At 45.5% G+C, this 26,134-nt stretch overlaps 1 protein-coding gene across 1 annotated transcript in view; it reads left to right on the forward strand.

Moving 5' to 3' along the window:
- The window catches only part of CUNH1orf21 (chromosome unknown C1orf21 homolog), a 73,252-nt gene that overhangs the window by 44,188 nt on the left and 2,930 nt on the right, over positions 1 to 26,134 (forward strand). The window contains exons 3-4 of the mRNA XM_065745444.1: positions 3,836 to 3,930; positions 25,245 to 25,321. Of these exons, the coding sequence (XP_065601516.1) occupies positions 3,836 to 3,930; positions 25,245 to 25,321 (172 nt within the window). The remainder of the gene's footprint in view (positions 1 to 3,835; positions 3,931 to 25,244; positions 25,322 to 26,134) is intronic.

The raw sequence follows: 26,134 nt of genomic DNA on the forward strand, positions 1-26,134 counted from the left end.
TCATACATATATCTTACCTAGAGAGGATAAACATTACCATCCACTGGCCAAAAAAGCCTATACATAGCTCTGCCCTTGCAATAGTAACATGAGTATGGTGCATGATCTGTCTTCATGAAATACTTAATTGAGTTTCATTGCTATATTTAGCATGTATGAAATACGTACTCGCTATGTCCTAGCTAGCCAGGCTGCTGGGTACCACCTTCCCCTGGCTTGGCACTCCTTTGGTTGCTAAAGGCTCATTACAGTCAGCAGAAATGGCTGGGAAAGGGCTCAACATTGACTCATCCCATCGCTTTCAGGGCTTGTTCTGCATTTCCCATGTCAGATCCCTGCTCGAAGAGATTTGTGAGGAGCTCGTAAAAGCGTCACAACTTAGCTTGATCCGGAAAATTAAGGAAGTTCCACATGAACATGAAGGATGAAGCCTCTGTAAATGCCAGAGGGAGATGCAAACAGAAGTTAGTGTTTCTCATCAGGTAGCAAGAGGGCTGCGTGTATAAATGTCAGCATTTCAGTGGGGATTCAGGTAGTTGTGAGCAAGTAAGCAACTTAGTTCAGTAGCCATCGACATTAATCAGAGGTGGGGTTTTTTCTTAATACATGAGGTGGTTCTGCATGTGGTTGCTATCACCTGCATGTCCTCCTTTTTCTTTTGGGGACAGTTTAATTGGTTAGCTGTGTTTTTCCCCTTTGGACATGGAATCGTATCTGTTTATGCCTACCTCCACGTGACTGCTCAGTATGAGAAAACAACTCCAATGTGTTGTAACTGTGCTCACTGTTTTAAAGCAAACATTTTGCCTGTGGTAGGAAATTACAAGAGCTTGTGAGTAATAATACTGCTTCAGACTTCACAGTGCTGATCATTCTGTCCATCTGTGTGTGTGTGTGTGCTGCAGCAGTTGATCGTGGCCCAGTCCTCTCTTCTTGCTCCCACTCCTGAGCTCAGGTTGCTGGTCACCTCCTGCAGGCCCCTGCTGTGCTTCTCTGCTGTTGGTACGTGCACTGCTTGCTCAGAACACCTGGGTTTGATGGAGTTGCTTGCTGCCTGGTCTGTTAATCATTTATTTAGGCATTAAAGTATGCCTGCTGGTCATTCAGCCTGCTGCTTTCTTCATGTGCCTCATCCCCAAGAGCTTGCAGCTCAGCTTTTAAGGCACTTCGTCAGCTTTAGTTTCTGGCAAACTTATTTCCCTTTGGAGATGCAGGTAAGGATTTCTAATGCCCAAACCCACGCTCTGTAATTGATGAATATAAGTTTGTATGACACTCTCTATTTAAAGACTAATGTTACCAGTGCTTACAGAAGCATGTGTAAACTTTGGCCTGATTATTTGAATTCATGTTCTCCCTACAGGAAGGCAGGTTTCCCTGAAGTAAGACTTGCTCGTTGACACAGTTTATTCAACTTGTCCTAGAAATGTGATGAAAAGTGACTGTTTTATTTTTGGGAAGCTTGCTGCTGAATGTCTCAGGCACGGACTGATCCAGGCATCTGTGCTTTTCCTGCAGGTTCCTAAGGTAGAGAGAAGAGTCATGCCAGCTGGGCTGTGCTGCACAGATAATTGAGTAGTTATTGGATTGATAAGTATGAGGCAAGAGCTCATTTACTAATCCACACTGTTGCAAATTCTGCGATAAATCCTTTAAATGCCTCGTGTGCACCTCCTCACCCTTGCTTGGTCCGACTCTGTCCAGTTTCTCCAACATCTGTTCTCTTTATGAACCCTACACAACTGAGGACGTTCCCAGCTGAAGAACCTCATTAGCCCATTAGAGACGAGCTGGATGTGCAAGTAGCGAGGCTGCAACAGTTGTAAGAGCGCTGCCGTGATGGTGGGGGTGAATATGTGGGAGCCAGGTCTTGACAGGTCTCCAGCACACCTACCTGGCAGCAGTGCCTGTCAGACCATCCTTGCAGCCTTTCGTCTCCTTTCAGAAGCTGTTTTTGCCCCTGAACACCAGAACCTCCCAACCTTGCTCATTCTTCACAGGGCTGGCTTGGTGATCCCTCTCTGAATGTCTCTTTGGTTAACGCGGGCTGGCTGCGTGTTGTGCAAGCTTCTTTTGTTCTATTTTTCTCTTTCTCATCTGTTTTCCTCTTGAAATCCCTAAATGCCACTGTGGGAGTTGTGTGCTTTTTCTGCAAGTTGAGTTTCATTGCTAATCGCAACAGAGACTGCTGAAGGAGTGAGAAAAGTGTAAGTTAGATGCAGATATTACAGTCAGTCAAGCACATCTAATTCTCTGGCTTTATTGTGTTCGGGCTTTTTGGCTTTATGAATTGTCACCTTCTGATGGCCTAAATTCCGTTTAAAAAAGCAAAAGCTTCAGCAGATGTGCTCACGTTTACCAGTCCAACAGCTCTCAGTTCCTGTTCTTCCAGTGTGAATTCTCACATCCGTTTTGAGTCTGCGTTCGAAATGCTGCTGTTCGATAAATTTGCAGTTTTATTGAAGCTCTGTAGTAATAATATTTTTAATTATTTATACAGAAAGTTATTTGCTAGGCTGAATGCAAAACCTGCTTGTATCTTAAAATAATTAGTTTTTCAAAGTTAGTCTTATTTAGCATACACTCCTTGATTCATAGTTTCCTGAAAGCAAGATTCCCAGTGAGTGATTTTCTTGTTTGTTTAAATGCATTAAGCCCAGGAAAATCCATTTGTGTTTTCCCTTAGCAAGGGACAAATTGCTTGACAGCCCAAGGAATGGGTTGAAAACCCTGTTAATAAGGTTTGTGTGGTTTCCTCTTTTATTCACAGCATACTGTATGTCATTTTGTTGTGCATCACTGTGTTCACTGGGGCTGCAGTCTCTGTTTCTCCTCTGCACGGTGTGTCCTGGTGGGAGGAGTAGGGTCACGGAGCTCTGGACACCTTTCCTGTGGCTTGGCTTGCTGCACAGATAAACCAGACAAAAAGCCCTAATGGTACTGCAAGCACTGGGCTCCTGAGCTTGAGAGAAAGGAAGCGAAGAATCACGTTTCCCAAAATCCATGGGAGTTTGGGAATGTCATGTCCAAGTAGAGAAAAGCCCATTATTCAACTCTGAGTGATTCTGTTAGCATCCACAGGTACAGGGACATTGCAGGGCTGGCACTGCAGCTGGGAACTCAGTCTTTGGAAAGCAGAAGCGTGTAGCTGATAGAATAAGAAGGGCAGAGTGGGAGTTTTACTTCTCTTTTTCCTTGCTTTCGTGTAGGATCTTGCTTGGGTAACTTCCATGTGTAGGACAAATGGTTGTGGTGAGGAGTGGGGGAAGAGGGTTGTCTGGGAATCACGTAGGTCATGGGGCACCTTTTAGTTCCACTGAAACGGTGCAGGAAAAAAAATGCCATTTGGGGTTGGTTCTTTTGCCCCCTAGATTGTAACCTAATATTTGATTTGCTTTTCACAGCATTGCTTGGGTTTGGTTGCAGTGTAGCTATGTGTGTTGCTTGCTTGCTTGCTGCCAACAAAAAGCATGGGAGGCTTCAGAAGCCAAGAGCTTCTTTATATTCAGATATACAGAATAGTAGGGAGGCTAAGAAGATGGTGACATCTCGTGTACCCAATATATACTCTTTACAGGGCCGTGGCTGTACCAGGCAGGAGAGCTGCCCACCCATCTCTGGAGGCCAGATTGAAGCTTCAGCCAGAAACATCCTTGGTAGCAGTCCCATTTAAGCCTTTGAAACTATGGATGCGTGGGTTTTAGTTGCCTGGTTGGATTAGGGCCTTCTGTAGTCAGCTGTTCTGGTTTCAGGTTTTTCTTTCTTCCCGGTTGCCGAACTACACTGGTTCAAAACATTTTTTTTTCTTTTTTTTTTTTTTTTTCTCGGTGCTCAGATGAGTATAGGATCAAACCAGTGGAAGAGGTCAAATACATGAAAAATGGGGGAGAAGATGATCAGAAAATAGCAGCCAGGAACCAAGAAAACTTGGTAAGGATTGAACTTATCACTTCTCTAATGAAATAACATGGCTGTGCTTTTGTAATGAAATATGCAACATGCAGCACGTTCAGACTGCAGCTTACACACAGCAAGAGGACTTTCCTGACAATGCCATACCTGTCTGTGAAGATCATGTGAAGAATGACTTTGCTTCCTGCTTGTCTTTCTGAATTGGGCTCTGCCTGATCTTGCAAGGAGGGCTGCCATGGTTATGCTCACCTCCCTTGTGGATGTAAATATATACGGTTGGAAATTTGTGTGTCTGTCTTGCAAACGAGTTGATGTTAAAATGGCAGCACCCTGCCATGATAAAATGAATTCAAGTAGACGTTATTTGCTCTGTGCTTCATGGCTTTACATACTTTAACATTCATCATTCAAAAAGCAATACATTCACAACAGGGTGGTTGCGAGGAACATTTTGCATGTGTTGTGTTTTCCCTGACTGGAGCACCTTGCTGGCTCACTGTCCTGCCATCAGAAAGGGGACGCCAGCTGAGTACTACTAGAAATAGCTGGGATGCCACTGAGGTGGCTTAAATGATGGGTGAGTCACCTCTGGCATGTCTCAGAAGTCATTTCACCTCTCCTAAAGCTGGAGGAATATAGGCTTTGTAATGGGCTAGCTGGGGCTTCTCCCAGTTTAATTTTTTGAAGACCTTTCACAGTAACAGTTGTGTATGGAATTCCACATCTGGTTCTGCTCATTCTTTGCAGCTTTCTTCGTGTGGGGCTGTTTTTCCTGCTCTCCCCATCAGTAACCGACGGCAGATTTGGGTGGACCTGTCACCACTGTCACCAGCTCGAGATTTGCTTTTTGCCATCAGTGGAAAGCTGGACAAAAAGCCACCACGAATTTTTCTTTTGCTGAAGATGTGTGGAGGAGCATGAGCAAGCTCCGGGCAGTCTGGATGCCTTCCATCCCTCTTCTAGGTGCACGTGCTTGCAGTACAAAACAGCTACACGTGTCTTCTTGCACTATGCAGCAGTTTTATTTTGCTGGGTAATATCCTCCTGCAGGTGCTTGAGCAGCACACAACGTGATGCCTGCTTTGCTTTTTGCTACCTGCAGCACTGCATTGCTGATGCTCCGGATGGCACAGTAGGGTGCTGGGGACTTTTTTACTAAGCACTGCTGAGAACATCACCTTTCCTAGGAGCATCCGCAGTGCCCTCGGCATTACTGCAATGTAAGCACCTTTGTTTTGAGCTGGGAGAAGCATGACTGTGGGAATTTTTGCTCATTTTAGAGCATTTAGATCATTTTTTCCTTTTTTTTTTTTTTCTTCTATTGAACAACCCTCACTTTTTGGGGGGGAGGAAAAAAAAAAGTAGAAAAAATCCTATCAACTTAAGAATGCTTTAAATATTCAGCTGCGTTTAGGGTTTTGGCAGAAGGTAAAATGCCACTTGAATGGCAGCCAGGAAGGGTTCAGGAAGGCATAGGTCTGCTGAGGTGACACAGCACTTGCCAACATTTTGTGCTTTGATTGGTGTCTGCTTTCTGGCAGCACTTAAGCGTTGGTCTGATCAAATTTAGCAAGAGGCATTTCTGCAGCACGGGGCTTATTGTTTTATTATTGATGCTTGATGAGAGCAGTGGGTTTGGTGAAAAGCATAAGTTACTGTGGAGAGCTGGTAGAGTTCTTGTCTGTCACATCTACTGGGAGAAAAGAAATAATGCAGGAAAGTCTTCAGTCAGAGAGGTTACGTATACTTTAAAACAAAAACCCTCTTGAACACCAAAAAAAGCTTTGTTTTCCTCTTCCTCGTCATACTATAAGGAGATTACACCTACTGTTAATGTATGCAGCTCTTAATCCTGGGAATTGTCAAGTCCTCATCGTCGCTGGGTTTTTAAGGGTGTTTTGCTGCTGCTTGGTTAGCACACTGCCTAGAGGATGGGTTCAGCCTCCCCATCACTCAGGCTTTAGTTTTCTTAACGTGTGAAAAGCTGGCAAGCACTTACATAATCCCATCTTCTCATCAGACATTTCCAGGCGACAGAAATGTTCAGAACAAGGGAAGGCAGTGGGAGAATCAGCCAGCCCTTTTCCCTCTTCCCTCTCTCCTTAATTCCACGTTTGCTGTTGTCACAGAGCTGCTAACTCATATTGCCTTCCAAATTGGGGCCCGGACAAGATTATCCCCTGTGGAGCTGGTAGTGGGGGCTGCTGTTCCTGGGGCACCATCTTGGCTGACTCTTGAGGTGTTGAGCCTGGCTCCAGTTGCAAGCAGCTTCATGGCCTTCCCCATAATTTTGAGGGCAGCATAGGTTGCTTATGCAGTACTGCAAAGGGTTCAAAGGTTTTATGTTAGCTGTAACTCAAACTAAAGGTGTGTGCCAATTTTGGGTTCCTTACTCTGATCTGGGGTATTCTTCTGGCTTTGAATGCAGGCAAAAGCTGATTGTGGCTACTCTGTTCCCTTGAAGAGCTAAAATGCTAAAAGCCAGCAAGTATCAGTATTTTTTAAAGTTAAATCTGTTCTAAAAAATGCACACAGAAATAAATAACCTATTATTTTTTTTGTTAGAAAGGACTTTTTGTTAATATGATGCTACAGCATCATATTAAATATACAAAGCACGATATAACAAGCTAGTTAACATTCATCATAGGACTAACTTAATTATCCTATTGGATAATTAAGTTCTCCATTGTAAAAATTCATTGCAGAATAAGGTAGGATAAGATGTGCTGTATTCATGCAGCTTTGGAAACTTGATGAGTATCAGTTTTCCTTTGAGGCTCTTTGCAGTAGAACAGAGGCCTCTGAAAACGTCAGATACCTAACTTCTTTGTGCTAGATGGTTAACTCAGCGTTTAGCAGTTCAGCTATTGTACCTTTTACTAAGAGGAATTGCTTCCTCATTTGTCACGCCACAAAAGGCTGCTACCTGTAGGAGCTTCAGTGTTTTGTTATCCAGCCCTGAAACTGTTGGGCGTATAATGCTCTGTTGTCCTGAAGCTCAGCAGTGAAATTGCATGCTTGAGATGGATTCCTGTTGGAGCTAGAAGAAAATTGCCCCACTGTGTTGTGCTTGCTATCTCTCATTCCACCTTTAATAATACGAGCATAACACTTTGCCTTCCAGTAAGTATAAATTTCCACTCAGCTTACCTCCAGATGTCCTTTTTGTCAGCCTTGTATGTGCTGCTGTTTCCAACGTCTCGAGCTCCTCCAGCCAGCTGCTGTTCTCCATTTAGCATTCAGCTTGGCAGTGCTCAGTACTGCACAGCCTCAGTGTCTGCAGGTCTGTCTGCAATGCTGGTGAACCATCTTTTGCAGTGATGTGTTAGAAGTAGACCGTAGTACCTGACAGATGAAGTGTATGGTCTTAGAAGCCTGGCAGAAAAGGATAAATGAAGCAACTTGATATCCGAATTCTATTCCCAAGTTCCCCAGTCTCTTTATATAAAAGCTCCTGCTCTCCGTGGTTAAATTTATTGGGGATATTTATGGTGTTTTCCTGTCTACGTATATTAAAAAACCCACACAGATGGCTCTGCAAATATAAGTATATAATACGATTAGTTTGGTATTTTAAAGCATTTAATTCCACTGCTTATTGTTTCTAGACAGGCTTGGGATTGCCGTGTTGGGAATGTGTAAGTCTGTATATTAATCGTGCTACACTTGCCAAAGAGCCTTATAAAAATGAGAATTAGCATCCTCTTCGTGTATGCTACAGCATCAAGACTTCAGGCTGTAGGTTTCCGAGTGATTTCTTTTAAGCCACTTTGCAACAGCGGCATTGTGAGGCGATCTCCCATGGCACTCTGCTTGTCAGGGGAACGAAACCAGAAATGCCTGAGACCACAGGCCTCCATCCTTCACAGGGAGAGGCTTTTTTAGCTTTTGTCTGCCCTGAGGTTCGAGGCTGCATGAAGTCCTGGTTTACCTGGCTGGCTGAGGCCAGGAGCAGCAGCCAGCACACCCCACCATCCTGCACCTCGGCAGCAATTGCACGGCTTTGGTTTCGTGTCTGCTGTCAGGGGGTGGATGTCTGTGCATCTCTCTGCCTAGGCAGACTGTTAGCTTCTCTGCCCTGTTTTCCTTTCTCCTCCATTCTTGCCACATGTAATGCTTCTGTTCAACAAAACTCTTGAAGATGCTGATGGCTGCGGAGTTGAGATTGGAATAATTGGATAATTCTTGGGAGAAAAATGTTGAAACACCATTTGCAGGGGGGTGAGAGCTGCTCTGGGGGTGCAACAGTAATCACAGGGCAGAGTGAGCAGTATTGGATGACTTGATAGCGTGGCAGGGTTGCTCACAGGCTGCATCTCCTACAGTCCTGGGAGCTGGAAAAGAGAGCAGAGAAGCTGTGGGACACAAAGCTGGGCTGCTCCCCACCATGTTTTCCCTCAAACAGAGAAATCCTGGGTGCTGCAGCAGCCAAACCCTCCTGCCCCAAGGGAGATCTTGCAAGGAGGTCATAGAGGCTGCTTGAGGATGCTCCATTCGGACCATTCCTGCCTTGAGTTTATAGAAAACACCTCAGAACAAAAGAAGCTGCTGCAAAATAAGTAAGTAAACAAAAGCCAGGAATTAAAATGTGCAAGTAACTCAGTGAAGGAGTGCTGAGCGTAGAGCCAAGCTCCTTTCAGCTGTAGGTGGCAAGGGAGCTGCTGGGGTAGAGGGGGCATTGCCTTTCCCTGGGGCATAGCCACTGAGTGCAGCACTCGGGCAAGGCAGTCCATGGCTAGCACCAAGCAAAGAGGAATTGTTACCCCAGAACTATGTTCTAGTTATGTTGTTTCAGGCTTGACCACGTTTGTACCATTTGAATGGGGGGAATATCTGTACCTTTCAGGCATTGCCCACAGAGATAGAACTGTTTCTCATATCCTTTCATTGTCATTGTCCTCGTGCTCGAGGTCATCTGCTGCATCAAGGCTGTGCTGTGTGTGTTTTGGACGGAACAATTCAATGATAGTCTCTGGGGGGAAGTGTGGAGATGGACGCTGCTGCCCCAGTGGCCTCTCGTGTGCTCCACCCTGCTGCACTGCCAGCACCAGCTGCCTGGCCATCCACCAGCTGGCAGAGCACACATATAGGTGAAGTTGGTTGTTTAAATACATTAGACATAAAGTTCAGGAAGTTTTTGGTCTGTATTCTCAAGGACTAGAAACCTTTGTCTGCTGCTTCTTTTTAGAGCTGACATTATTTTTCTTTGAGAGCTTGAGGTTACCTTGAAGAACTTAATAATCTCTCGGTTTCAGTTTGAATACAGCACTGCACCTGGAGGAGAGCATATTGAGGGCTGACTGCTGGGATGGGCTCGTTCAGACTCAGGCCTCAAATGGAAGGGACTTGTGTCCCTCTGGGATGGGATTTGGTGCATCCCCATGGGTGACAGGCAAGGAACAGAGCATCTCCTGTGGCCATGGTGCTGCTGGGGCAGGCCTGGGCTCTGGAGGACCTCTGCACAAGGAGCTGTGGAAAGCTCAGTGAGTTTGTCTCCTTTCTTAGGCAAACAATGCCAGTATTTTCCAGTATTCCAATCCATACGAGACTGTATTCATAGCCTGAATTACTTTTAGTGTGTTCTCTTTGCACTCCTCTGGGCTCTTCGGTAAGAAAAGCAGTTTGCAGTAGAAACTCAGAACGAGAAGCACTTGCAGGAATAAAACTTGTAGCAGGAGAGCACTAATTATTCAACTCATCTTCAGGAAGGGGCTGTGTGCTGTGTACTGAATGAGAATGAATTGATGCTTTGAATGTTTTCAATACTCAACTGCTTTTGCCAGCGGGAGCTCAGCGTTTAGCACAGCACCTGGGTGGGAAACGTTGGCTCACGCTGAGCAGGAACATTTTTCACCACTTCAGCTGTGCTGCGTGTGCCTGCTTGATGCTTTGGTTGTGTTCCATCGCGGTGTGTGAGTGAAGTCAGCAAAGCTTTACGGTCCGGTTGGGGATTTGAGGTGGAGGAAATTGTGATATTGCAGATGAAAGGATTTAAAACGAGAGCGAGCACTTCTAAGTGGAATTTTTTTTCCAGGGGCTGGACGCTGGCACTGATCTGATCAGGCTTTCTGGGACCGTGCTGTAGTGCTGGGGCTACAGCACTGCTTTGCAAGCAGATGGTGACGTGTGCTGGGAGAGTTCCTGCATTTCAGGCAGTGGGAAGGCTGCCATCAAGCAGCAGAGGGGGAGAATTGGATCGGGAGAGGGGGAATCTGGACAAGATGATAACCTTCAAGGGTTCAAGTTTAGTTGACAAGAGAACCTAGGAGAGAAAAGAGTTAATGAAAAGAAATACATGCTTATAATTCAGGCTCTTGTGTGGAGGGAGGATGATGCAGTTTGGGATTACATATAGGCACATTACAAAGTGATATAGTGCATATATGAATACTCTCTAACGTCGGGTACAAATGTACACAGATAGCAAAGCAGTGCTATTATGCAACTTACTGAAGTGATCTGTATGTTCTCAGCGGGCAGAAAACCTTCTATGGCTTTCAGTTATTTGCTCCTTGCTCCTGCAGGAGAAAGTATTCGAGTTGAAATGCAGCTCCACGGTGCTGCACTTTCATCTCCCAAACTCTCCCTGCTCGCTGAGTGCTGCTTCTCACTGCCTTATCTCAGGTGGGATCTTGCCATGGGATAGCATCAAAGGTGGGCGGCTTTTGGCAAGCAAACTGCCCGATCTGCTGCGCATGGGAACGCAAGACTGATGCTTTTTCATCACAGGATAATATTGTATTTGTGCGTATCTATGTGCATTTAAATAGAAAATGCAGATTGTATTACAGCAGTGCCTGAAGGCAGTAGCTGGGAATCGGTGTTGGCTGTTCTGCTTTGTGAACACAGCATGAAGAAATCCGGCCCTTCGATCTCATGTAATCCCAAACTATTCCATCCAAACCAGCACTTTTACCCCCACACTCCTGTGCTTCCAGGAGAGCAACTTGCAGGTAAGTTTCCAATTCCTGCAGTCTAAAATAAAAGGCAAACGCTGGAGAAAATAAGGATGTAGACACGCAGCAGAGCATGGTGTGCTGCCTTCCTTTCCCCAGTACCAGGATGTACGGCTGTGATGTGGGGGACGATTGGATGAGCGTGGGAGGGAGCGTGCCATCAGGCTGCATTCCCTTGCTTTTCTTCCTTCATTTAGCTCTTCGGTAAAAGGCAGCTGCTGTGATGGAGAGGGGGCTGCCATATGGGGACGAATGGCAGCAGGGGATGGTTTCAGGATTTGAGACACGCTCTGAACATCCTGCAGCCAGTAAAATGCTGCGTGCTTGCCAGATCTCTTTGTAGACTTGGGGAGCACACAGTGAGTTGTTGCCCTAGCAAGCAAACCTGAGTTAAATATAGAAAATGCTCAGTCCTTTCAGGTGGCTGGGCTCTGAAACAGCCAGCCTCTCTGAAGCTGCTTCATAGTTTTCAGGAGTCAAAGTCAAAACATATCTTGTTTTTCCTTTTTATAAGAGCTTGGCTAGGTGCAGCAGTTTAGGAGCTTATGTGTTCCTGGGTTTGGTGCCCTGTCTGCGTAAGCCACTCCGTTCTGACCAGCTTTTCCAAAGATCAACATCCGCATGGGAGCACTGAAGTAATGCTTCCACTCATTTCCTTCCTGCTGAAAACGTTCAGCAACAAAACAGGACTTGAGCTGCAGTGAGCGCGGCGATGGCAGACGCGAGGTGGTGGCAGCTCTTCCCAAAGCACAGCGTGCTCACAGCGTGGCCTGCATTGAGCTAGTTTTCTGCATCCTCCCTTTTTAAAACACAAAGGAGCGCAGCGATGCAAGCAGGGATCCTTCACTGAGCTCTGTGCTGTGGCACAGCATCAGCTAGCATTGCTCAGCCTTGCAGCGAGCCGCGGCTGGCCGCCGGCCAAGCGTTTGCTAGCTGCAGCCTGCCCACTGCAGCTCTGCTAAGAATAGCCCCAGTGCTCTTTTCATCAAACAGAATAATATATATATATAAAAAAAAAGAGATTTTAGCAGTTGTTGTCTTCATCTGTGTTCCAGACATGGAGTTTGGAGGGGAGCTTGTGTGAGCCACCGCCGGTGCTGAGAAGTGCTCTGGGACTTGGCACAGCGCGCCAAGGCTCAGCCCGGCCGGTGCTGGGGCAGCGGGCATGCAGGGTCTGTGCGGATATCTTGTTTCAGGAATTTCAGGACATGAGCAATTCCTCAGCTAGTGCTAATTAGGCTTGTAACTCCTTCTGAAACGATCTAAGGCGAGGATTAATTATAAAAGTTTCTCGGTGTTGGAACATGTTTCTTTAGGTAAAGTTCAGCGTGCTTTCAGTTAACGATCAGTGTGAAAGATTTTTCCTCCCCTTAAAATCCCCACATACGCCTTTCTATCTCTGCATGTAAATAACTGCTTCTGTGAGTTTTATCTGAACAAACCTGAATGTTATATGGGAAAAATACATGAAAGGCCCGTGCCCTGCCTGCCCGTTCAGGGGCTGAAGCAAGTGGATTCACATATGCCTTGTGGGCTTGCTTGTCTTTTGGAAGCTGTTCTTCTGGCTGCACTTGTTTGCTCACTTAAATAAAACATGGCATGGATTGTTGTCCTACCTTCATTTAAATGGTAGAGGACCTTATGTGCTTCTCCTTTTGTCTCTAAATGCAGGGGGAGGTTGGTGGAGTCTGGTTGATCTGGTGGGTCCCATGTTTGGGCTGTTGCTCTGCGAGGCTCCTGCCTCCGAGCCTTTAGTCTGAGCTTGGAGTTGTGCACCTTCTAAATCTGAGTGTTATCATCAATACCGTGGCCGCATCTCCATAGAGAAGGAAAGATGCAGAGCTTTGTAAATGGAGTCCATAGAGTAGTCTGAGTGTGAAAATTCCTGATTTACATCAACCTCATTCGTTAAAGAGATCCTGAGCAAAAATGTTTAAACGGACGTATGAAAGGCTTGGGTTGACTTGGTGTACTGTCATAAAAGGCCAGATGAGTGAGCATGTCTCCTCTGTGTCTCCTCTGTTTTTTCTGCTCCCTCATTTCCTGGGGTAAAAATTCAGCAGACTCTGTGCCAGTTTGGAAAAACAGACCAAGTTTTCATTTTGTTCTCCTGTTTATTTTATAGAACTCTTTTTCTTTCTTTCATTTATTTATTTTTGTGATTGTCACAAAGCTGAATAGTGGTCTTTTTTTTTTGTCATAACCTACTCGAGTGCTTTAAAACAGAAATGATTCAAGTCCAGTTCCCATGGCTGCTGCATTTAAGCTTTATCCTAGAAAAGCATTGCATCGTCCTGTCCTGGAGCTCAGGCAGTGCAGTAGAAACTCACTGTTATAAATGTGGACTTCAGATTTTTGTCATATGTTAATCTGATAATCTGGCACTATAGATCTCCCTGGTTTTATGGCCTGTATTTACGATATGCATGTTGATCTTACTTTGCACAGTTATTGAACTCGGCTTTATGACAACGATGTAGACCATAAAGCTGAGTTAACTTAAGGACATCACAGATATGCAAATACAAAGCACTAAAACAATAACGAAGACCTTGCTGTCGTGTTGGCTGGTGACCTGCAGTGGGATTTGTCATTCAGCTTTTCACTGAAACCCCTCTGCAAAGTGATGCTCCAGCGTCCCACCCCATCCAGTCCTCGGTCTCCCTGAACTTCTGGCTCAGCTACTGCAGAGACAAAATGTATTGGATGTACTGCTCTGAGTTTACAAATGCTGACAGATTAATTTGGAAAGACAGATTGCAAACATGCATCACGGCCACAGTCTGAGTTCTATAAAAGTGATGTATGGCTGGTGCAGAATGATTAAAAAATTGTATCAAGGGAACAGCTTAATTAACTATTCTTGATTAAAGTAGTACAGTATGTGAATTTAATGGCTTGTCTTCAAAAGCAGAATGTGAGATCACTTATTACTGTGGTGTATCTTGCTGGCAAATTGTGAGCTGCCAGAGGTTCCTGTGATTAATTGAGTTTAGAGGAACTTAACGCTGGGGTGGGAGATACCGAATCGTTACTCTGCTCTCGCTTGAAGCTCGTTGCCTCATGCAAGAAAAAAATTGTCAGGGATGAAGTCATGGGAGAGCAGTGAGAGATGTGAGAGCTGCCAGGGAAGGGAGAGCATACTGGGGCTGCAAAGCGAGGTCCGCAGTGGACACCATGAACAAAATGCTGGGCAGGCAAACTGTTAACAGCGCCGTGGTTCAGCTTCCACATCAGTGGAACGTAAATTTCAAGTGCTGTTTACAACATCCTTGACTCGCGAAGGTTTTCTCTAAAAACGCTAATGCCATGGGATGGATGTTTGCTCTAAAATAGAAGCTTAAATTGTGAAGCATAATGGAGAGCCCAAGGGTGAATTTTGGGAGCGAGTTTTATTGCTGTGGCATGAAGGGCACTGAGTGCCTTCGTTATACAATGCTTCAGTGTTAGTTCAAGCTCAGATTCAGCCAGTCTGATCAATTAACACAGACGTGTAACTGCTGTACTTTATCATCAGACGATGTCAAAACCGAGCTTAAGTGTTTTCTTGTCTTCTTCAAGTTTAATATTAAACTCCTGCTTAATCTTTATTTCAGAATCGCGTATTTACACTTGATTCCCTTTCAAGTATTCTTCTGATTCCAGTCAGAGTCAGTTTTCAGTGCATTTTTCTCACTGCACATAGGTAAACGTGCTGTTCAGATGGATGAGCGTCACAGCTTGCAAGTCATGTGGGTGAGAATCGTGATCTCATCATGGCTTTTAGTCTGAGCATCTGTACATCTGCCAAGGTTAAAAATCAGGTTTTGTGTGTAGCTAATGTGGTATCTTACCTTGACTATGGCCAGTTAAAGTCTGAACGCTGAATAGAAAAGCAAGGAGTTACATATGGCCTCTGAGAGATGCTCATTCCTCCCTGTATCTTTCTCTGGGGAGCAGAGCTTGCTGCAACAGGTAAGCTCGCTGAGATGAGTAGGACCAGCCGTGCCTGAAGATACTCTGCCCCACAGTAAATGAATATAAAGGGCAAACTTCTTAAGGACGAGTCCTTGTCAACACGTTTTTCTTGGAGAGGGATTTATTTCAGAAGCTGCCGCTGCGGTGACACGTAATCGTGAGGCACAGTTGTTTTGTGTTTTATGAGTGCTTGGAAAAAAATTAGCAAATTCCATTAATATTGTGGTCAGTGAACTCATCTGAAATTGCCTGATGGCACAGTTCTATATACACAGTGGAAAAATCAATAAATTTAATCCAAGGTAAAAGTGTCTAGCTCTCTGAAGGAGAAGACTGCCTTGGTTGCTGAGTTCTGGAAATCATTGCCTCATACTAATTGAATAGCATCCAGCAGTTGCGTGGCCGAATCTTCCAGACTGATTTGACTCATGGGGACTGCCGACTCCAGATGAAGTATATTTGTCATGCTGCAATCCCACAGCATTAAGAGCACTTCGATTCATTTGATCTGATGTATTCCAACAATATTAGACAAGTCCATTTTTTATTGTCCTTTGCACCTTGTGTTTTCCTGGCGGTGGAAGTCCAGCATCTTACTTTTTGGAAACCGAGCTGTGATATGACAAATATTTCTGGCCAGTATTTCTAGCTCTGGCAGGGTTTGAAGAATTGTTGGCTGGCTTTTACAGTAGGCTAATAGCTCAGACCAAATATAACAAGAGGCAGAGTCCAGCATGCAGAATTTAATCATGTTATTTATTATATTATTGTATTATTTTTCTTGTCTTGAAGCTATTCACTGTTTTCTGGTTTTGTGCTTAATAAGCAGTCCTTCTCAAATGTTCTAGTCGATGCTTAGATGCTAATGAATTAAACAAAACATCTGAAAGATCCCTTTTGTCTTTTAGCAGAATAATTACGCTGCACAACTTGCTTTCATAAGTGCTCTGGATGGTGCAGCTCACTGCATGCTTGGGAGGTCGGACTCACTCGTGGGATCTCTTTGCAGCCATATCCCTGGGCACTGTTTGTAGTCGTGCACAAAGACACGAATTGTAAAGGTGCCCCACGGATGTGATTAAAGGGAAGGAAATGGTACGAATGCAAAACGGTGAACAGTTGGAAGAGAGACATCTTTGTTCTTGCTCACGGTAGCGTTCAGGTGTAAGTAAGTAATGGCTGACAAGGTGGGAACAGATGAGAGCAGCTTTCCTAGACGTGAGCTCCGAGGTGGGAACCAGGAGAGAATGTTTTTCCTGGTTGTGTCACCCCGCTGCTGTGTTTGTCTTTGGTAAAATTTCATTTCCATGAGTTGGAAGGACTCCGTGCATGGCCGGATTGGCCCTGTACCTGTGGCACTATACCAGAACTGCATGGCTGGGCCCTTCGGGGAGCAGAAAAGTGGCCATAATCCGACTGTGAAAACACACTCTCAAGGAGTGTGAGAGCAAGGAGCAAACGTAGCTCTCTTGGTGCTCTCTGAGCAGGGTGTGAGTGGATGGGCTGGAGGAGAGGAGAGAGCATGGAAGTCCTGTGGCAGAGAAGAACTGCAGATTGGCAGCTGCACGTCCCTGTGGGCTCCACAGCGGGGCCCTCTGAAGCAAAGGGGCCAGCCCTGGCAGTGCTGAGGCACTGCATATTCATGGTGACAGAATGACTTTAATGCTCCTAGACTGCTAATAGGGCAGTGCTGCGTTACTGCCTCATATTTATAGCTGCACGTTTGAGGCGATGTGTGGCTGCCAGTGTTCGTTTGGACGGTCTGCGTAGAGGAGCCTTAGGCTGAAAGGGGTGTGCTCCTTCTGCTCTTATTGCTGATGTGTCTCACTGGGGTCTAAGCATCACAAAGCAGGCCTCCCGTGCTCCCTCATCTGCTGCATGCCCTTCCTGTCTCTGCGAAGGTGACTTTGGGAATCCTGTACCTTCCTTCTTAGCCTTCCTTCCCTGCTCGCCTTCCCCAGCCATTCTGACACACAGGCATAAGATAAGCCTGCTTCTTGAAGGCCGAGCGTGCTGCTGATGCACAAAGTGCCTTTTTCCATGGCTCCCCTCCCTAGAGAGAGGCCAGGGAAGGATTACATTCTGCTGTGGGCTGTTCAGAAGTTGTGAGTTCATCACGCAGCACAGACCTGCTGTGGCCTCTGGCTGAACACCCATAAGGAATCTGCGGAGAGCTCCGCCAGCCACGTCGTGGCTGCTTTTTGTTTTGCCACAGACACGAGCAAGTGGGAAGTACTCATCAGTGTACTCGCTGTGATTTCCAAGGAGATTTTGTTTATTAATGTTCTCAGTAGCGATCAGGGAACGTTCCCGGCTTGTTGCAGCTGCTATGCTTGTGTTTGGCTCATCCTGTCACAAAATCACAGAGGGATTATGGGGCTTTGGTGACTTTAATAAAATCTATTTTTGCTGTTAGGATCATTGATGTGGTACATGGCTTGAATCAAAGTTCTCATTCTCACATTAAGATGAAACAAGGAGTTAATTAAGTGTAGGGAAGTAATTGATAAAACTGCAACGCGCAGTGAAAAGTGAGGCGGTATTTCTGCACTAAACCCTTGCCTTCTCCCACTTTAAGTACCATTCATGTAGATTCCTATGAGTGGGCATTGGAGTGTGCTTCTGACTCGGGCAGAAAGCCTTCACATTTGGCAGTACTGTACCCCTTGGTTGTAACGTGGAGCCACAGCATTTTCTGAACATTCTTGTGATGGGAAAACCCTATTAAATTATAGAGGTACCTTTCTTATCTTTGTACTTTCGTGGCTTGAGAAGAAAACTGCGTTAAAATGCGGCTTCTGGAGATGGCTGGAGGTCAAGCTGCAGACTTGAAAGCTGGTTTTGATTAGAAATAGCAAAATTGAAGGTGATGTAAGAATGTATGTTTTGGTTGCATGTGATTTTTGTTAATTTCAGGTGGAGCTGTTGGGCTGTGAGTCACGGAGCACACAGATATTTTGCATTAGGACCATTCTGTTTCTGCCAATTGCTTTGCTTTGTTTTTAGTAATCCAAGGGTTGAGGCAGGAAGGCAGATGACCCTGAACAGCTCACTGGCTTAAGGGAGATGTTGAGCAATGTACGACGCATCTTATGCACCCATTGGAAACATCAAGCTCAGTTTATTTCTTCTGGAGCATTTATTGAACCGAGTGCTCTGATATATGAATGCTCAGATGTACTCTGAATATTTGGTAGTAAAACTTGTCGTATTTCATCTGCAAACCACAGTGTACAGTTACTAAGTAAGCACATCCTGAGAAGGCTCACACAGCTCAGAGAGTTTTGAACCAGTGCTGCCTCTGTTTCTGAAAGAATTGGGCTCTTATCCCCAGGTATATGTTCTAGCTTGGTTTGCAGGACCAAGCTAGAACATATACCTGGGGATATGTTCTATGCTGCAGAAACCTCAGGAGTAAAAATAGTTGGTGGAGCCTCATGTGCTTTCTGTCCATTTGCTTCTGGGTCTCGGACAGGGCTGCTGCCTGCAGAGAAATGCCATCTCTGAATGTGGGAGGTTAACCTCACTGGTTTGAGATGCCACATCAAAAACGAGAGGCTCTCTTGCTCTCCGATGTGGCAATACACGTGATGCATCCCGACCTCAGTAAGGCTTTAAATGCTGTGGCCAAAATGAGAAGCAAACTCTGTATGAAAGATGTGGGCAGATGGGAAGGAGCCTAGAGGGGAGTGACAAGAATAGGAGGCTTAGCAAACGTAAGCTGTAATGGAGGATGGAATGAATTGATTTGCCTAGCCTAATAATGCAGAAGGAAGTGCAAGTCACTTGATACAGAAAAGGCTGCTTTAAAAAGCAGGGCAGTCAGCTCTCCTTCGTGACCACGCAGAGATGCCAGAAGACGTCAGGCAAAGATTGAAGTTGAGTATTAGGACGGATGTTGGATCTTTGAGGGCAGGTGCAGAGGGAAAGACAGGCTGTTGAGAAAACCCCCAGTACCGGGGTTAGGCAAAAATCCTTGAAGTAGTTTAGGTCTGTGCCCTCAGGTGGTGCAATTCAGCACGCTGAGCTATCTTCCTTTAGTGCTGGCTGAGGCTGTGGGAAGCTTTCAGATGACAGAGCTTGCTCAGTTTCATAATGGTGTTTTCCTGGAGAAAAGATTTACAGCTTTCTGACGAAAAAGGGCCGAGCTCAGTTTGAGTCTTTTCTGTGCCCAAGCCTACCTCTGAGGCTTGGGAAGAGGTAATGCAGGGGGGGAGCTGATGGGTACTTAAAAATCAGGTGGGACAGCAAAGGGCTGATCAGGCACACAGTCAGGTACTGGCGAGTCACAGAGCCGTTCAGGTTGGAAAAAAACACCCAAGTTCATCTAGTACAGCAGTCGGTATCTGTTAGACATCAGTATTTTCAGGCCTGTAGTTGGATTTTAATCGAGTTTTTTTTTAGTCCAGTATTGGTTTGGATATCTGTGATTTTCTAATCTGCAGTATTGTGGGTATCCCAGGCTATTTTTTCTTCATCCTGGATGGAATCTGTTTTCTCTGGCTAACACCCAGGAGACTTTATCTGCTCTTCTTCTGGGTGAACTTAGAAGAGCACAAAAGCCCCACTCCCATTTCTGATGTAAACAGCTTATAACCTGCTTTAGCCATCCGTGGTTGCCTCTCATTCTGCTGTATTTCATATCTATTCTCAGTATCACTCGAGTAAATTTGTTTGGGGAATTCAGACAAAACCCATTTCTGAGGGCGAGGAACTCAGAAAGCGAGCAGGCTGCTGTATTCTTTGTGAAATAAAGATGATTGTTTCTGCTGTTTGTAGACAAACAAAGCAGTGTTTAAAAGACTGTGCAGATCCATAACTCAGGTTCCATTCACAGCCATCATAATTCTCTTGTGTGTCATGGTATGTGTCAAACTTAACAGTATTCACACTGTTTAGTCCTTTGAAGTGTAAGTTTTACCCACACGCAGTGGAACTTGCCAGGTAGCAAGAACTGTAGCTCTTGGGGTCTTAAATCTTGTGCCCTGTACAGATTTCAAGGTGAATGCAGACAAAGCAGACACTGAGAAGAGCAAAATATTGAAGTGTGTGCCAGCGAGGACGTTTACATCATTGTAAATCGCTGTATTGATGCTGTTGCTTTGTACAGGAGAGCCAGCCCTGCAGGCTGTGAATCTCAAAACCTTCCTGTTGCAAGTTTGTCTGTATGGATGAGCAGTGCCATTACACTTGTCAGGAGTCAGGATTACTTCTTGCTGCTGTTCCTTCTGCTTGTGTTGGAGTTAACTGTATCTCTTGATTTGCACCATGTTTTCAGATCAGTTCAGTTTTCCCTGACTTGTAAGTGACAAACACAGAGGAGGTTTGTATCTGCAATTGAGCCTTAGATTTCACTCTGGTTGTACAAGGGGCAAAAATTTCCTTGGACACCCATGTATGGTGTATGTAGTGCATGGGAACAGTCAGAGCTATGTTTGTCCTTGGTCTTGGCTGGTCCTGTCTGTGCAGGAAGATCTCAGGATGCTGTGCTTGTCTGTGCCATTGGAGGCATCTTTTCAGGGTGGGTGTAAGCACATTCTGCAAGCAGGCTGGCAAAGCCTAGTCTCTTCTCAGAAGAAATTTTGCATCCAGTTATTTAAACAGCCAAGGAATTACACATCTGGCTGTCTAGGTATGTTCTTTTGCATGTCTTTGAAGGACAGAAAGCTCTTCAAACCCATCCCACTCAGAACCTCTGCAAAACTTGCAGCAGCAATAACCTGCTTGCCATTCCATCCAGGTGCCTTCTCAGAGCACAGACGGATCCGTGTCCTGCTGCAAACAGGCTGTTTAACACACCAGGTTGCTTCTAGGACTCAGTGCTGTTTATTCCTGGCCATAAATGTTTTACAGACTTCATGCCATGCCCTTGTTTCATGCTTAATGCCTGCTCTTTCCACATTACTACACTTGGAAGAGAACTATTCTTGGGAGATAGGCATGAAAAGTTAGAGGGTATGAGCAATATATACATTTACTATAAATAACTATATTTCTGTGCAAAGCTTGTTGAAAGGGGGGAATCATTAATGACACGGGCTTAATAATCAGTGAGATAATGTTGAGCCGGGGTGGCTGTACAATCCAGAGGACTGACACACCTGCAGAAGGGCGAGGATGGTTGTGCTTTCTGTTGCTGAGTGCCCTAAAATCCTCTAAATTAGTTTCCTCCAGAGTCAGTCTAGACTTGGAAGATGTCAGTAATGTGGTTGTTTTTTTTTTTTAACTTTATCCATCTATTTTTTATTTGCTAGATAAAACTTTCAACCACCCTGATGTACCAAAGCCATTAGAGATGTGATGTGTTAGGAGGGTTGGTGAGCAGGTCTTCTTCACGCCCCGAAGCAATCCCAAGTTATCATCTGTACTGAACAGCAAAGCTGTTGTACAGGGGGCATTCCTCAGCTTATTCTTGCAGACTGTTGCCCTCTGGAAGTCTTCCCCTGTATCTGCTCCCCATCCTGGAGTACCACCAGAACTGGAGGAACTGGGAAACCCTGATGCTCAGGGCAGTGTCATCCTCCCGTTGCAGAGCAGGGGCACTTCCCCAGCGATCGCGCTCCCGGGTTTCTGTAGGGGTCCCCTTGAAGTGTGAAGTTTGGCAGTGTATCTGCATGAAGGAGCTCTGAGATAGAAATAACCATTTTTATTTTCCTGGATGTGGAGATTCCAATGTGTAATCCTTGCAGGGAGTGAAACAGCTGTGAGAGAGAATGGACAGGCAAAGTTCAGCTGAGAGTTTTCGAGGGAAATGGCTGCTTGTATTTGTCCTTTCTGTTTCTTACCAGTTGTTTTGTCTGTTCAGCTGCCTTCTTTCCAGCTCTTCCTACATCAGTATTTCAGTTCATCCTTATCTTCCCTGGTACTCTAAAAAAATTCATTGGAATTCCCATGATTAAATAGCCCAGGTTTTCTGATACGCACAGTGAAGGAGGAGGAGTTGAAGAGCTCATGGGGAAGTTTAAAGACCTGTTGCTATTAGACATAGTAAATATTAATGTCCTTTAAAAACCCTTTAGTGGTTGGAATTTCTCTTCTATTTTTCCTGCTCTTTGCTGACGTTCTCCATCAAAGTTCAAAACACAGTAACTTCAGCTGAGTGTCAACTGTTTACATACTGCAGGAGTCCTTTGACTCTCTCCAGAGAGAGCTCAGACCTTGCTGAGGTCCATATTCCACATGTCTGGAGCTGCAGCCCATACAGTAATGCCACCCAGTAACACCTGGCAAGGAGAAGCGAGTTTCAGGGTGGCATCTTAGCAAGAATAAGTTCCCGGAGATACAGAAGGACCTGCAGAGTCTACCAAGGTTAGAGTGCCCTGCAGCACTTCCATCATGCATTTCTCCGTGCCAGCAATTGCTGTACGTTTCCTTTCTTACTGCTGGGAAAGGACAGAAGTACTTCAGATCCTCCTGGATGCCAACCTGGGCCGGGGAGCTGCACTTAGATGGAAGTCCCTTCCAACCCCTACAGTTCTGTGATGAGTGCTGTGAATTTGAGAAAGCAGTGAGCTGCAGGTAAAAAGCACAGGATTTCTTTCTGCCACGTCTGGGTCCATGCATGACGTTGGCTGGGTTTGTAGATTCTGACTTTTTTCCAACAATACCTGCCCACCCGTTCCTACCACGCTTGAATGACTATGATTGCAACCAGGTTTGGGGCTCTCCCTGTCTGTTATGTGAGGAGAAAACTTAAGAAACCCACTCAAAAAATTATTTCTCGTGTTAGATTTGTTAAGGAAGATCCTTTATAGTGGGAATGTACCATGAGCAGACCCTTCATTCTAGCAGGGAGGTGCTGGAGTCACCGACCCTGGAGATGCTCAGTGGACCTTTAGGCATTGTGTTGAGGAGCGTGGTTTAGAGACAACTATTGGTGATAGGCAGATGGATCATCTTGCAGGTCTTCTCCAACCTTGGTGATTCGTAGCTGAGGAAATCAGACCTGCTGCCTGTCACAAGGTGCTGCCCAGTGCATGCATCAGCAGCGGAGCAGTGCCAGCACCCACTGACTGGCTTCAGTTGGGAGACTCACGGTGGAGAAGCGAGCAGCATCATCCCTGTGTCCAGTGTGATCACTGTCTGGAGGTTTCTCTGCACTATATTTGAGAACAAATCGCAGAGGTAAATACACCTTAAAAATGGTCCTGTGTTCCCACTTTCAAACATTAGTGACTCTGATAGCTTGTGAGTTGGACACTTCTCCCTTCTCAAACACCACCTGCACTGAAACAAAGAGGCTCACTTTGCTGGCACTCAGTTCTCCTCTTCTATGGTTTTTCCCTCTGTCTGGTCAGATATATTTTCAGTGCTCATAACATTAGAGGAAGGCAACTGAAGACCAACGTGCCAGTTAATGAAAACCAGCCATTAGGTGGCAGAGTTGCTAATTGCATCTTCATTTCTTTCTGGCTGATTTCATCAATTAAGGAGCAAAACACATAGGACAGAACGTAGTCTCTTCAGTGAGTGTGTTGGTGCTTATGAGAGCATCTTGCTGTCAGCCTTGCCTTGCTAAGCCCTGTGCGTGGCCACGAGTGTGAAGGGAGTGTGAGTGTTAGCAGCTCGCATCTGTCCTTCTGTGGGCACCTGGAGAAAACACCTGAAGTACCCATGCTGCCAGAGATGGCTTTGGAGGAGGGGAGGCATCGAGGGGAATGCTGATGGCATTTTAATTGTAATGGCTGTAGTGGCTGTTGCTGTGTTAATAGCAGCTGGCAGTGCAGTCACTGCCATCTGTTAATGCCCCGAAATTCTGGTATGGCACATCCTTTATGGAGGAATTAACAGTCATTTACATATATCAAATGAAATCATCTTGATTTCCTGACAGCTTTACCTTGATAATGATTAATTGCAAAATAACAGGGAGTTAGATGTCCATAGTGAGCATTTTTACTGTAGACAAGCTAGTGCCCCTGACTAAGCACGGCATCCTGGAGGGTTTATTTTCAAAGCTGTGGTGGGAGGCATTACTTGATGCGTTTCCTTCCAATAATCCTTATAAGCAGAGCTAGATTAAAGGCTGAACTTGCCACATTAATTTCTGTTTGCAGCAGATTAGGACTCAGAAAACACTTGCAGTTCTGGCCATGCACGGTAACTTATGAAATGTTCATCACTGATGAGCGTGCTTCAAAAAGAGAGAAAATGAGGCTGTCCTGAAAGAAGTGCCACTGCAACCCAGGTCGGGTCAGCGTGGAAGAGCAGGATGCCACGTGGCTGAGCTGGCCCAGCACGTCCCGTGGCTCCCAAGCAGTCTGGCTGTGCACCAAGTTAGAACCCAAGCCATTCATTTCTGATGAATCAGTTTCCCTTCCAAGTGATGGGGGGAATATTCCATTCGAGTATACTCGGTGCAGTTATTTTTGAGTATCAGCTTCTGTCAGAGCCCGTATTTTGGTCAGTGTGATGAACTATCAGTGCTGTAAATAGCAGCAAAAAACAAAGTACCGAGCCAACTTGGGGCCCTGTTGGTTTTCAATTCCCTCCTAACTCCTTTTGTTTGTTCCTGCTGAACAGCAGATGGGGGAGGTGACATGTTCTCTGGTTAGATAGAAGAATTGTAAGTAATAAATAATGGAAGAGGGTTAATTATCAGAAACAGTAGGAGGGAAAGAGTAAACTTCGTGCTATTGAAGTCAAGTAAACTAAAAGCCTGTTTCCTTCTTCCTGGGTAAGTAAATCAGTCACCCACAGTTACAGCCACAGAACCATCCAATCACCAAGGTTGCAAAAGAGCGACACGATCAACCGGTCCGTCTGTCACCCGAAGCACTCACAATTATAAGATGCTTTTAAACGCAGATGGCTCTGTCTTTGTGTTCTGCTGCTTTGGCTGGCTGATGCAGGGTCCCAGGAAGGCTGTGGCACACGGATGTCTGGTATGGCGTGGGACAGAGCCTTGTTTCTCCCTCACTGTTACTTTCATGCAAGGCACTGTTTTCTGTTTGGGAGGACTCGAAGGCGTGCACGGAACAGCGTTCAATTTGCAGTTGATGTTTACAGCTCGTGTAGAATTAGTCATTACAGTATTAACCACAAGGCAGCCTGCCTTTTCCTGAACACAGAGATGTAGTAGCCCTCTTCAAAACCAAGCCAGGTGATTCGGACATCCAGAGACTAAATAAGGCAAAACAGAACTGTCGGTATTACCCACAGAAGTGTTAATTCTTGGGTTTATGTTTCCTGAATTGTCACCAGACCAACGTGCCAAAGCAACAGGGATGGGTTTGCTTGGCAGGCAGGCCGAGGGCCACCCAGGACCACAGCCCTGCACCTCACGTGTCGCCTTTGGGTTTGTTTCTGGTGAGCTGTTCTTGGTTGGTTGTGCAGGAGCAGTGGTGTGTGACGCTCGCGTGCCTGTGTTGCTCGGTGAGTGCTGGTGGTAACTGTTGTGTTTTTTGTGTGTTCCAGGAAAAAAGTGCCAGTTCAAATGTAAGACTTAAATCTAACAAAGAGATCCCGGGATTAGTACATCAACCCAGAGCAAAGTAAGTGCTTTTTTTTCCTTTTTCTTTCTTTTAATTTTAATACAAATAATCGCAGAATTAAAGTAGTCTCTGTGGCCCAGCAAAGGCCGGTTGGTAGTTCCAGCAGCTCTAAATCTATATCCACTTTAACTAAATCAGGTGACAGCAATATTGTCACAGCTGGGCAGCATTTGTACCAGCACCCTGCAGAGTTTTGTCCCTTGCACAGCTGAAATGCAGGACTGTGCCTCTCAGGAATACCATACTGTAGGGCAAATAACCCAAAAGAATAGTACCCACACAAAATAATGGAGGTGGATGGTATAATTTGTATGGCTTATCCAGATGGTGTAAAGACAACCAGTAACTAAAGAAAGGCTCACCTGTCACTGATGGTCGAGGCTCACCCAGGACTCCACACGGGAGGGATGTTGTCTCCATATGTTGTCTCCAACAAGAGGTCCTTCCCCAGTGCTGGTCAGCCCTTAATGGGGTCTGGGAGAGGTGCAGCCAGACTGCACCCCTTCTGCTCACACAGTGCATCGCCTTCACCTGTGCTCCTGCAGCTGACTCATTCCTGAATACCAGCAGCTAAGCTCCCAGGGAAGTTTTTGCAGCTCTCACCTTAGGTTAGCAGGCATACAGCACGGCAGACCCCTGGGAGAGCCTCTTCCATTTAAAACAGTGAGGTTGTTTCTTGGAATAAAGGCTGATTTGCAGCTGAGAGTTGATCCAGTCTGTGGCCTGGCTGAGATCAGCCCACGTGGCGTGTGCCATGGAAATGTTTAGCTCCTGTGGCAGGGCTGCTACTGATGTTCTGTAGATCAGGTTTGT

Source organism: Cyrtonyx montezumae, unplaced genomic scaffold (genome assembly GCF_038088225.1).
Source record: "Cyrtonyx montezumae isolate F1298 unplaced genomic scaffold, pur_monq_1.0 scaffold_1, whole genome shotgun sequence".
NCBI lineage: Eukaryota > Metazoa > Chordata > Aves > Galliformes > Odontophoridae > Cyrtonyx > Cyrtonyx montezumae.